The 11954-nt window shown below is 46.7% G+C and overlaps 1 protein-coding gene across 1 annotated transcript in view; it reads left to right on the forward strand.

Moving 5' to 3' along the window:
* IRF4 (interferon regulatory factor 4) overlaps positions 1-11954 on the forward strand; it is a 14489-nt gene that overhangs the window by 1682 nt on the left and 853 nt on the right. The window contains exons 3-8 of the mRNA XM_008054024.2: positions 1460-1646; positions 2426-2514; positions 3167-3311; positions 4725-4832; positions 7118-7471; positions 10238-10350. Coding sequence (XP_008052215.2) covers positions 1460-1646; positions 2426-2514; positions 3167-3311; positions 4725-4832; positions 7118-7471; positions 10238-10350 — 996 coding nt within the window. The remainder of the gene's footprint in view (positions 1-1459; positions 1647-2425; positions 2515-3166; positions 3312-4724; positions 4833-7117; positions 7472-10237; positions 10351-11954) is intronic.

Raw genomic sequence — 11954 nt, forward strand, 5'->3', positions numbered from 1 at the left:
CTCCGCGGAACGCGGCCCGGCGAGCCGGGAGCCCCGGGGCTCTGCCCCGCGCGGCCTTCGAGGGCCGGAGGCTCTCGGCGTTCCCTGCTTCCACTGGAGCCTCGCCCCCGTCCTTGCTCCTTGCCGCCTCCCTTGTCGGTGCCTCTGTCTCTGGGGGCACCCGCGAGTGTCTGGAACACGCCTCCGTTTCTGTCTGCGTCTCTGTTTTGCTGTTTTTCTCTCTGAGTTTCTCCCTCTGGATTTTTCCCTTTGGTTCAGCCTCTTCTCCTTATAACGCTGTTTTGGGCTTCCATCTCTGCTTCTTGCTATCTCTGTCTCTGTCTCTCTCTCTCTCTCTCTCTCTCTCCATTTATGTCTCCTCTCCTCTCTTCTCCTTTCTGTCTCTCTCTTCCCTTCCCTCCCCTTCCCTTCCCGCCACTCCTCTCCTCTTTATATCTCTCTACCCCTCCTCCCTCTCTTCTCTCTCTGTCTCTCTTCGTCGCTCTCTGTCTCTCTGTGTGTGTGTGTCTCTCCTCTCTCTTTCTCTCTATCTCTCCTCTCTCTTTTTTCTTTCTGTCTCTCTTTCTCTCCCCTCCCCTCACTTCCCCTCCTCTACTCTCCTCTTCTCTTTCTCTCTCTCTCTCCCCCTCCTTCCCTCTCTTGACTCTCTCGATGTCTCTGTGTCTCTCTCTGGCTCTCTCTCCCTCTCTGTGTGTCTCTCCTCTCTCTCTCTTTCCATTTGTCTCTCCTCTTCTCTCTCTCTGTCTCTCTCTGTCCCTCTCTGTCCCTATTTCCGTTTGGGTCTTTCTCTGGATCTTTCTCTCTACCTTGACCTGTGTATGCATGTGTGTGTGCCTACCTGGTAGCTCTGTGTGCACGTGGGTGCGTGCATGACCATCTGGTGTGTGTGTGTGTGTGTGTGTGTGTGTGTGTACCCATGCATGCCCATCTGGTGTGTGTGCATGTGTGTGCCTGCCTGGTATATGTGCACATGTGTGTGTCCTCACTGTGATTTTGTCTCCCAGGGCAGGTTACCCAGTGAACTGTGCCTCATTGCCTAGCCCCCACTTGTGGGCAGAACAGGGAAGGGGACTTCCTCCGGGAATTTGCTTCAGACTACCTCAGCTTGTGTGTGACTGTCCAGATATCCCCTGTGGGTGGCGGCTCACACCACAGCTCTGTCTCTTGTCTCAGGCAAGCTTGCCTCAAATGCTGGGTGGATAGAGGCCACTCTAGGCACCTCTGCATCTCACTCCATCTTCTATAAGTACCCAGAAAACATCTCTGCCAACCAGGCAATGATGCGGTTTAGGGGGAGGAGGAGGAGAGTATTTTGCCTGGGGAACACCTAGTGTCTCTTTATGCATTTTGAGCAACTGTGTGAGTCTGAGCACCTGATACCTTGAATTCTTTTAGAAAGACAATTCCCAGATGCTTTTCTAAAAGACCCAAGTTTGACTTCTCTCATCCTTCCCTCCAGGCCTGGGCACTATTTAAAGGAAAGTTCCGAGAAGGCATTGATAAGCCTGACCCCCCAACCTGGAAGACACGCTTACGATGTGCTCTGAACAAGAGCAACGACTTCGAGGAGCTGGTGGAGAGGAGCCAGCTGGACATCTCAGACCCTTACAAGGTCTATAGGATTGTTCCCGAGGGAGCCAAGAAAGGTAAGAGGCAGCCCCATGCTTGTGGTGCCTGAATTTCATTCTGAGGGTCTCTTTCTATTTTTTCTCCTTTACTGCCTGCCTTCCTTCTCCCTCATGGTCACTCCCAGCAGCTTGCTTGTCCAGGTCACCTGGGCCATGAGTTGAAATTCTTGTGGTATCATCAGCATCTGAGAATTTCTCACACTCTGAGCCTTAGTGTGTGTGTGTGTGTGTGTGTGTGTGTGTGTGTGTGTGTGCATTGAATGTATATAGGCAATATTTCAAAAAAACAAAAAGCAAAACTGAAACACTCCTGAAAGCTTTACTTAGCTAATAGTCTTTAGTGAGTCACGTTTTTGTAGGAGGGAAGCCATATCCATCCATCGTTACTATTTATGGCAATAAACATGTCGACTTTTGAGACATGGTCAGCTGAGGTATTAAAATTCAGATTCTTGAGTCCCTCTTTCCAAGATTCTGAACAGTGTGTCTGGAGCAGAGCCCAGGACTCTGCATTTTAAACAAATCCCATAGGTAACCTCACTTGGGAAACATTTGGCTGATGCAGAACTTTATGTCACAAGGCACATTTGCCACAGTTGTTTATTTATTTCTCTACTTGCCCTGTAGGATCAGACCTTGTAGAAAAGTCAGTTTAATGGCATGAGCAAGTGACAGCCCAAGGGAGTTGTCAAAAATGCTTTATTTGTCAACAGTGTGTTTTGCATTCGAAGAATTAAACACAGGTATTTTTCTTAGGTTGAACATTAAGTCAATTTCTCTTTTCCCCAAACACGCAGGAGTGAAGCAGCTCACTCTGGAGGATCCACAGATGTCCATGAGCCACTCCTACTCCATGGCAACTCCCTACACCTCCCTCCCTGCTCAGGTAACAGTGGAGGTGCCAGGCTTCCTAGGGATGGTGGTGGGGGCGGGCTGGTGAGGCCGAGTGAGCCAGTGGCCCACCCAGGGGGAAAACACCAGGCAAGGTAGCAAGACTCAAGATTTGCTGTGACTAGAGCAGTGACAATGCAAGTCCTGGTCACTGAAGGCACGTCTGGCTCTCCACATGCTGCTGTGGCTGGTCTGACGTAGGGGAGGGCTGGGTGTGTCTGCCCGCCGAAATCCACTTCTTCCATGGCTTCTCAAGTCTTCTGGGAAACAGACCTTTCGTGGAAGTGGAAGGCTTTGGAAGTGGTGCTCTATCATGTGAAACCACAGGACAGCTGACCTCCTCGGGCTCTCCTGATATGAATGACAGCTTTGTTTTATCCACTTTGGTGGGTGGAAAAAGGCAGATTCCCCTGCAGTGCTTTCGGTGCCAGGTTGAGCCATATGATGAAGCTTTCCTTGAAACCTTACAACAGTGTCTCCGTTGTGCTGATCCTCACAGCCAGTGTCCCCTGAGTCTCTTTAGATGATAAAATGATCTGGCCACCAGCCTAATAATGGACTTCCTGAGGAGTTTGGAAGGAGACAAATGCACCCCCTCTGTTCCCCATGCCGAGGGCTTTACCTCAGCTTCCCCTGTGTTCCTTCAGCAGGTTCATAACTATGTGATGCCAACCCTCGATCGCAGCTGGCGGGATTATGTCCCTGATCAGCCGCACCCAGAAATGCCATATCAATGTCCTATGACGTTTGGACCCCGAAGCCACCACTGGCAAGGCCCGGCTTGTGAAAATGGTAAGGGGGCTCCGGGGCATGAAACAGAAGTGCTAACCTGGCCACAGGCTACAGGGAATCCTGGTCTGTTCTCCTGGGCCACACTGCAGCTTATGTCCCATCTTAGAGGCTACTGGGAAACCCTGGTGTGGGCAGAGACAGAGTAGGGCTTCTCAGGATCCATACTGGGCACTGCCTTCTGTGGACTCTTATTTAACCACCACAGAGATCACTCTAGGCAGCCAAAAGCTGCCCCAGGGAAGCTCACAGAATGTAAGTAGGGACACAGAAAATTTCTGATCTGGTTTACTTCTCTTGCCCAGAAGTGTGTCTTGTTGTAAAAGGTGGTAATAAGAAGGGGTGGACAAGCACCAAGAAAACACAAGAGATGTCTCCACAGGCACCTGGCTCCTGCTGGGACCCGGGAGATTAGATACAAGATTATATAAGTGCCCGGACACCAGAGGCACTTATCTGCAGGTGCTGGGAGGATTTCACAGGGTGAGTTCAGCAAAGCAAAATGTAAGGTCTCAGGACATTGGAATTAGTTATTTTATCAAGTGTTAGATGGATCCACACACGGATCCTTCCGGGTGTGCTAGGAATATATTTGCTCCTTCATAGTGTGGCCAGTTGACCTTTTTTCCAAGAATCTGTGGCTTCACATACTGGAGAAAGGCACCATAATTTCATGTCTATGATGAGGGGCACATTTACAGAAAGGGTGGCTTGCAGCAAGGGCTGCTTTCCCACATCGCAGTGGAGGAATCAGCTAACATTAAAGCAGTTTCTGAAATTCAGACCTGTGTCCAGGGCTCCAGCTCTACTAAACCAATAACCACTGCAAAGAGACAGTTTAAAAGCATGCAAGAAGATGGAATGGATAGATTTTGAAGCACAGGTAACACTAAGTAAAGTACCAGCAGAATTGGGTGTTCTGTTCCATGCTCTTTCTCTGTTCGTGTTTGATGCAACACTTTCTCCAGGACACATGACTCAGTTTGCTCCCAAACCCGGGAGCAGCAAGAAAAATAAACACGGACTAAGCAACACGTCAGTTTTTAACTGGGCTTTTTGGTGTCAGAACTCATGTAGACCTGGGCTTACAGCTCTGCTGTGAACTTGCCATGTGGACAGGGGACACATTACTCCATCTCTCTGAGCATCAGTTTGTTTGTGGACTTTGGAGCCAGAGCTTTGAGTTTCTTTTCAGAGCTCTGCAAGGACTCCTTACCTCTTCAGCTTTGGTCTTTCCTCTGGTCTGGGGCTTGTCTTTGCCTCACAGGCATGTGCCCTGCCAGCTGGCCTTGCTGGGAGTGGGTGGAAAGGCGGGAAGGCACTGGCCCTTTCATCCCAGGCTTCATGCATACCCCATTGGCCGTCCAGCCTTTGGCCTCTATGTAGACATCATCTGATTTTCATTTGCAAATGCAGGTTGCCAGGTGACAGGAACCTTTTATGCTTGTGCCCCACCTGAGTCCCAGGCTCCTGGAATCCCCACAGAGCCAAGCATAAGGTCTGCTGAAGCTTTGGCGCTCTCAGGTGAGTGCAGCATTTGGTTCTGGAGGAACCATGGGAGGCTAGCCTCTGCTCCCCACCATCTTCTGTTAGATTAGATGAGATTTAGACACTTGCTTTTCTCCTCCTGGGGTCTGGAGTGGGTGTCGGTGCATCCTGTGCCCTTCCTGGGTGTCACCGCTTTGAGAGACTAACTTGTGATGCTAGGACGGCTCCAATCACTGCCTGAGTCCTTGGCAGCTCTTTGCATTTCCAGGAACGTGAGACACTAGTTTCCTTTCCAAGCACCCCTCTTCAGTCAATACTCATAAGAGTGATTTCTGAGAGACATGCAAAGGCTTCTTATTTTGAGGATCTGGCCATCCCTTCAAGTTTAGCCATCCACAGGCCCCCTCGCTGCTCCCTGGGTACATTAGTTCAGGGGACACGAGATCTGATCCCTTGTCTCCATAATGTTTGTATGCCTGAAAGTCATGTGCACTTTGGTTTTCCTCTGAACTTTAATACAGCTTACAAACACATATGGAGTCAACATAATTTTTTAAGATTCATTTCTTAAAAAAAAAAAAAAGTGAATTCATTTTACCTGCTGTAAGGAAGGCACCTCAAGGTGCCATGCATATGTGAACCACAGAGATTTTACCTGCTGTAAGGAAGGCACCTCAAGGTGCCATGCATATGTGATATATGTTTGTTTTTTAGACAGTACTTTTACAGTGTTTTTAAGTAGCATTTGTATTTATATTAAAAACAAACAGCTTAAGGTTTGAAATTTTCACCTTGCCCCTGGCTTTTTTAAAAGTCAGCCACAGAAAATATGAACAAAATTCTAGGTGTTTCAGGGAAGCGAGAGTTGTAGCTCCTAGCGCTTTCTGGTTCTGAGAGGCTCCTGAACACCTGAGGATGCCTTTGGGAGAAGGGGCAATCAAGGAGACTAGTGTTTGTTTTTAGAAGCTTGCAAACCTTTTTCTTTGCACCTAAGACTTGCGTGGGTGCCTGAAGAGTAAGAAATAAACAGCTATTTATATCTCTACAACCTCGTGATTTCTGATGACATTAAATGAAATGAAACCTGCCCTGACAGTCACCTCAGATGGCCGACACCCACTTGCATGTGCACTCTCTGACTCGCAGTCAGCAGAGTGTTGGAGTGAAGGACTAAGATTGTGATGTGGGTGAGGACTCAAGACCTGCCACTGAGGAATAAGAGGGTTCTGTGGGTTTCTTTTTTCGGTTCATATAATGCAGATTAACTGTCAGTCTTGAACATTTATCAAAGAACTGTGAGTCTGTTCCTTTGGGTTCCTGCAGTCTACAGGCCAGGTCTCTCCCTTCAGTCTAGCTCAGGAGCTTGGCACACTGAATTTGATCCCTTTGGCCTGTGGGGGATATTTTAAAGGGACTTTTAAAATCAACAAAAGTTTTGTAAATGGATTCACTTTATTTGAAGTTTTAGAAAGCACAGTTTTAGAGTTCCTTTCAAACTTAAACACAAAGTCTAGTGAGAATTCCAGCAGACTTTACATTAACTCTTAGAGCATTTTTCTCATTGATTTCTTTCTTTTTGGAAGAATTAACTTTATGATAAAAGCAGCACATGTTCAGTGCAAAAATCTAATTTTAAAGTCAGAAAAATAAAAATAGAAAATAAAAACATCACATTCCACCGCCCAGAGATCACCATTAAGGCCTTAGTGCGCATCCTTCAATGTATATATATAAATAACCTAAATGACATAATGTTGATATATTAAAGAAGTTTCAAATGTGTGGACATACTTGCTTTTGTCCTGAAATACCTTTATACATTTTTGCTTTGGTTCATCTCTTCCAAAATCAAAATTGGTTTTCTTAAAGATGAACTCTAATCAGTGGCACATGACTTAGTATTTAGATATAAATGTTGTCACCGCTATCATCATCATCATCCAAAAAAAAAAAAATGTCTTAGCAAGGCAAGTTCATTTCTTAACAGTGGTTCTCTCTACACATATTTTGCAGAAAATTAATGAAATATATGTGTGTTCCCCCCCCCCCCAAAAAAAAAAGAGTTTGTGGCTACATCAATTTAGAAGATGCTGGTTTGGACAGATTACATCATTTTCTTTCCTGGATCTTCTCTGTGCGCTAGCTGGGTCCTCCCTGTCTGTGAATCTCCATGGCATTTCCTAGACTTTCCTGACCCTGGAACTTGCTACTCTTTCACGAGCATCTGGAGACACTGGTGTCCTGCCATATGTGCTCTGTTCTGGGCATGTCGTTGTGGTGTCCTTGTCCCTTAGCACTTACTCCAGAGTTCTGTTCTGCAGACTGCCGGATGCACATCTGTCTGTACTACCGGGAAATCCTGGTGAAGGAGCTGACCACGTCTAGCCCTGAGGGCTGTCGGATCTCCCATGGACACACGTATGATGCCAGCAGCCTGGACCAGGTGCTGTTCCCCTACCCAGAGGACAACAGCCAGCGGAAGAATATCGAGAAGTTGCTGAGCCACATGGAGAGGGGTGTGGTCCTCTGGATGGCCCCTGATGGGCTGTACGCTAAGAGACTGTGCCAGAGCAGGGTCTACTGGGATGGGCCTCTGGCCCTGTGCAGCGACCGACCCAACAAACTGGAGAGAGACCAAACCTGCAAGCTCTTCGACACGCAGCAGTTTTTGTCAGGTAGGTAGTCATGGCCTGCACAGGGGCAGAAATAACAGGGCCTCCCACCCAGGCTGAGGTCTTTCTTTTGAGAACCCCAGAGTGTGTCAGCCGATCCCAGCATAGGTCTCCCACCTGCCTCTGTCTTGACCCCTCCACATTCACAGAGAGCCACCGAGGGGGTACAGATTGGATGGCCCAGAACATCTTGTGATTCTGGGTTTCACCCAATAGTCAGGTGCCCTTTATGGGAGTATGATCTCGGTGAGCATGTCTGCTGATGCAGCAGCTCTTCTCAGACCCCTAGAAAAACTGTAAGGGCAAGGAGTAGCTCATGAATATTCTTAGTTGTGAGATATGTCACTCTAAGGCAGATGCTGCCCAGGTGGGGCCAAGGATGGAGTGTGCTGGCCTGATTTTGCTTGGGAAGCTATGAGGGCACTTTGAATTGTCTTTGTGATATGATTGTTTCCAATCTTATTTTTCAGAACCAATAAGTTTTCTTTCCCTAGTTCTGATTTCATGATGAGTCTATGAGTCCTAGGCTGGCTTCTATGGAGCCATGAGCCAGGTTATTCTTGGGGCTTCACCCAGAGGACTCACTGAGCTGTCCAGGTGAGGGCCTCCTGGGAGAAGAGCTGCTTGACCTGCCAATGCATGCCAGTGCTTCCTCTGCCATGTCCCATACCTGTGACTTCAAGAGGGCCCTTCAGAAACACCCTGAGGCTGTGGTTCTCCATGCACCTCCCTTTCTGCACGTGCATCTCTATTTGGTTCATTTGAAATAAGAGCATGAAGCACCTATGTGTTCTGGCACAGCCAGCTTCTGCTCAGCCTTTTGGGTTTCAGTGGCCCACATTTGTGTAAGCTTATCCAAGTTGTGGCACCCAAGGCAAATATGTCCCTAGATAACTAACACAGAGGCTGACAAAAGGAAGAGGGAGACTGTTGGGTTCCCTGAGGCAGCAGCAGGTGAGGGAGGCACCTGGGGGTGAATGCCCTCGTTCCAAACAAAGGAAACCATCCAAGCTTCTCTCCTATCCACTGTGGGGCAAGTGTGGTGCAGGGGAGGGGGTGGGGGGTGACGAGGAAGAATGAAGAGCCACTGAAGGGCATCTCCTATGTATGCCTGAAGGGCTCGCATGTGTCCAGGAGGCTGGGCCCTACTGAGTCTCAGTTTGTTCAGTCTCTGAATCTTGGCATCTTTGGTTTCAGAAGACACCACAGGGGGAGGGCATTCCAATTAAAGCATCCGCAGAAACTGGTACTTGCTTCTCTGAGTATCTCTTGCTGCCTTAGGAGGGGAGAACCTCCCTCCCCCTGTTGTGACTAAGACATGAGGTGCATTTGAGTCAGGTGCACTGTGTGAGACAGGAGCATGGGCAAGAAAGGGTACCTGTGAGCCTCCTCGGCTATGGATTCACTGGCCTAGAATTTAATACCTATCTGTGAGCAAGAGGTCTCTTGATCTTTTCCTTCCTCTGTAACTGCGGACTTTTGCCCAGTGCAGCCTCTCACCTCAGAGACTCGCTGAGGTTAAAGAAGGGTGCTGTGAACTTAGAAACTGCAGCTGTGTAGACCAGTATGTGTATAATGAAGGAGTCCCGTGAATGTTCTTGTGTTATCAAGAGTTTGAGGCATGACTTTTTTTCAGAGGATTGTGCCAGCTTGCCACCCTGGTGAGCTTGTGTAGGTGTGGTCTCAGACCATGGTAGTGTGAACATATATTACACATTCTGACTAAGTCATTTGGGCTTGATTTGAATTCTGGAAAAAAAAAAAAGCAGGAAGTCAAATAATCCTTTGAGCTAGCTAGAAACTTTTTTTTCAGTTGAAGAGAACAGTGGAAATCTTTGATATCTACCCATTCAGGATTTGCACGGCACTTAGGGACAGCCCCGAGGCGCGAGCTTGAGGGTGCACATCTGATAAGGATTCATCCGCAAAGCTGTTCTGCAGAAGCTGAGACACCTCAGCAGCTCCTGTGTACATACTTTTTTCTTGCAGACAGAACATTTTACTGTAGCTACAGACAAGAGTCACCTCGTGCGTGGGTAACCTCAGGGATTGGGCATGTCTTTTCAACAACGCTCCAATCTGTTTTGTATCCTTCAGATAGGAATGGTGCCTTAAGGATGTGTCTGTCCCCAGGAGTGAGGCCAGTGGTGTCACCATTGCCCTGCTCATCTCCAGTAATCTTTCTGTCCCGAGAGGTGGGCATGAAGTCCACTCACAACCACACAGTTTAAGGGTCAGACCTGTGTGCAATGGGACACAGCTGCTGCTTGCTGGTGCTCAGTTGATGTTAAACATTTTCTGTGGTGCCTAGGGTATGTAGATGTCCTCGGTATCACAGATACTAGATTATGTGGGCTCTGTAGTTGGGGGATGAGGCTTTAAAATAATGCTGGGATGTCAGAACATTCTGGTTTTTTTCAGTGAAAATTTTTTCTTTGCACAACTTGCTCTTTAACACATCTGCATTCCTTGTTCTTTTTCTCCCAACTTCACTCCTGTCTGCTTCTTTGTGCATCCTCAGGGGCCCAGTACTGCAAAGCAGTAGGCCAGACGCCCTTTGAAGGATCAATGGAAACTGCGCATCTGCCAGGGGAAGCCCCAGTGTGAACCTGTGCATGGGACTTGTATCTGAGGTCCGCATGTTCAGGCCACCCCCCCCGTTACCCTTCAGTCTTCAGTCTCAGTGTGCTCTTGCTTCCTGTTTAAAGTATTAGGATGAGGGTTTCTGAGCATGGGTTTTTTTTTACCCCCTCTTGGGGGCTTTTCTAGAGCTGCAGGCATTTGCCCACCACAGCCGCCCTCTACCAAGATTCCAGGTGACCTTGTGCTTCGGGGAAGAGTTTCCAGACCCCCAGAGACAAAGGAAGCTCATCACAGCTCACGTGAGTATTCAGTTTCATTCACATCATTGAGATTTTCTGTTCATTATAAAGGGTAGTGTCCCCCTTAGAGAAGTCCCAAATGAAAAGTAAATGTCAACTGACCTGGGAGATTGAGTGTTACCCTTAAAATAGCCTGAGAGGAAGCATGGTCCAGTGAGCAGCACAGCCCAGGGGCCACATCCTGCTCCCAGACTCAAGATCCACTCAGCACAGAACCAGGGAGGACACCTTGAACCCAGGGCTCCATGTTCCTTATCTTTTAATTTTTTTAGGGAAATTTTAATATTTCCATTTTATAGAAATTTAAAAGTATTGACATTAAAAGTTACCCCTTAAAATTCTCCATGTCTAATGTCACCTTAAATATGCTGTCTAGTTAGTAGATCTTCACTGGATGGAAAAACTTTTCCTGAGTAGGAAGCTGTCCATACACTGCCGCATTTTGTAGGTCCCTCCAGGTGTCACCCAGCCCCTTTTTCATTTCTGGAATTTTAGAAATTATTTAATTATGGACATGTGCTATTTGAAAGAAGCTAAATATTTCAAGGAATTTAAGTAGATCAGACCCTCATAAAATTCTCTAACATAAAGAAAAGAAAAAAGACTTATAAATAATTTTAGCATTATTTTTCCATAGAAAACAGAATCTTGAATATCTAAAATTTCTCCATTTGGAAATTTGACATTGCTACATGCTTTCAAGAGTTATTAATAAACCCAGATAGTGAGCAATACCAGGTAAAAAGTTATAGCCCATAATATCAAAATTTGCATCATATTTTAGCTCTGAACATACTTACTGAAAACTGCAGTGAAATGCTATCGAATCTTGACATACAACCCTCTCTTCTTAATCATAAAATAAAATCAACCAGCCAACAAAAATGTAATCCATAGACTTTAGTTTTTTCATGAGTTCTCTTCAGTGATTGGCATATAATTGATATGACTATTGATATAATCATGTTTTTAACAACAGGAATTATTAAATGACTAGATAAACTTGGCATTGATGAAAAACATTTAAGAAGTTGATGATCAACTCTTGCAACAATCTGACTCTACATGTTACTTGGATGTGGCAGATCTAACCTAGGCAAGGCAGGGTTTGCCAGGCAAGGCTCTCCTGGAAATGGAGCTATATGGTCCATCAAAGGAATATATACATGTGTACACCCATGAGTTCTACTTTGTAAATTATAGATTCAATTCATTTCCGGTACTGTCTTTACATAGAAGTTATGCTTAAGTCATTATTCATCAAATAAAGTAAAAACTTTTTTTGAGTCAGAGTCTCATTTTGTCACCCAGGCTGGATTGCAGTGGCATGCTCACAGCCACAGCAGCCTCGATCTGGTAGGCTCAGGCGATCCTTCCGCCTCAGCCTTCCAAGTAGCTGGAACTACAGGCGAGTGCCACAATGCCCAGCTAATTTTTTGATTTATTGTAGAGACAAGGTCTCACCATGTTGCCCAGGCTGGTCTTGAACCTCTGGGCTCTGGCAGTCCTCTTGCCTTGGCCTCCCAAAGTGCTGGGATTACAGGTGTGAGCCACTGAACCTGGCAAATAAAGACTTTTTTTTTTTTTTTTTGAGTTGGAGTCTC

Source organism: Carlito syrichta, unplaced genomic scaffold (assembly GCF_000164805.1).
Source record: "Carlito syrichta isolate Samal-C Ts95f unplaced genomic scaffold, Tarsius_syrichta-2.0.1 Scaffold288962, whole genome shotgun sequence".
In the NCBI taxonomy this organism is placed as follows: Eukaryota; Metazoa; Chordata; class Mammalia; order Primates; family Tarsiidae; genus Carlito; species Carlito syrichta.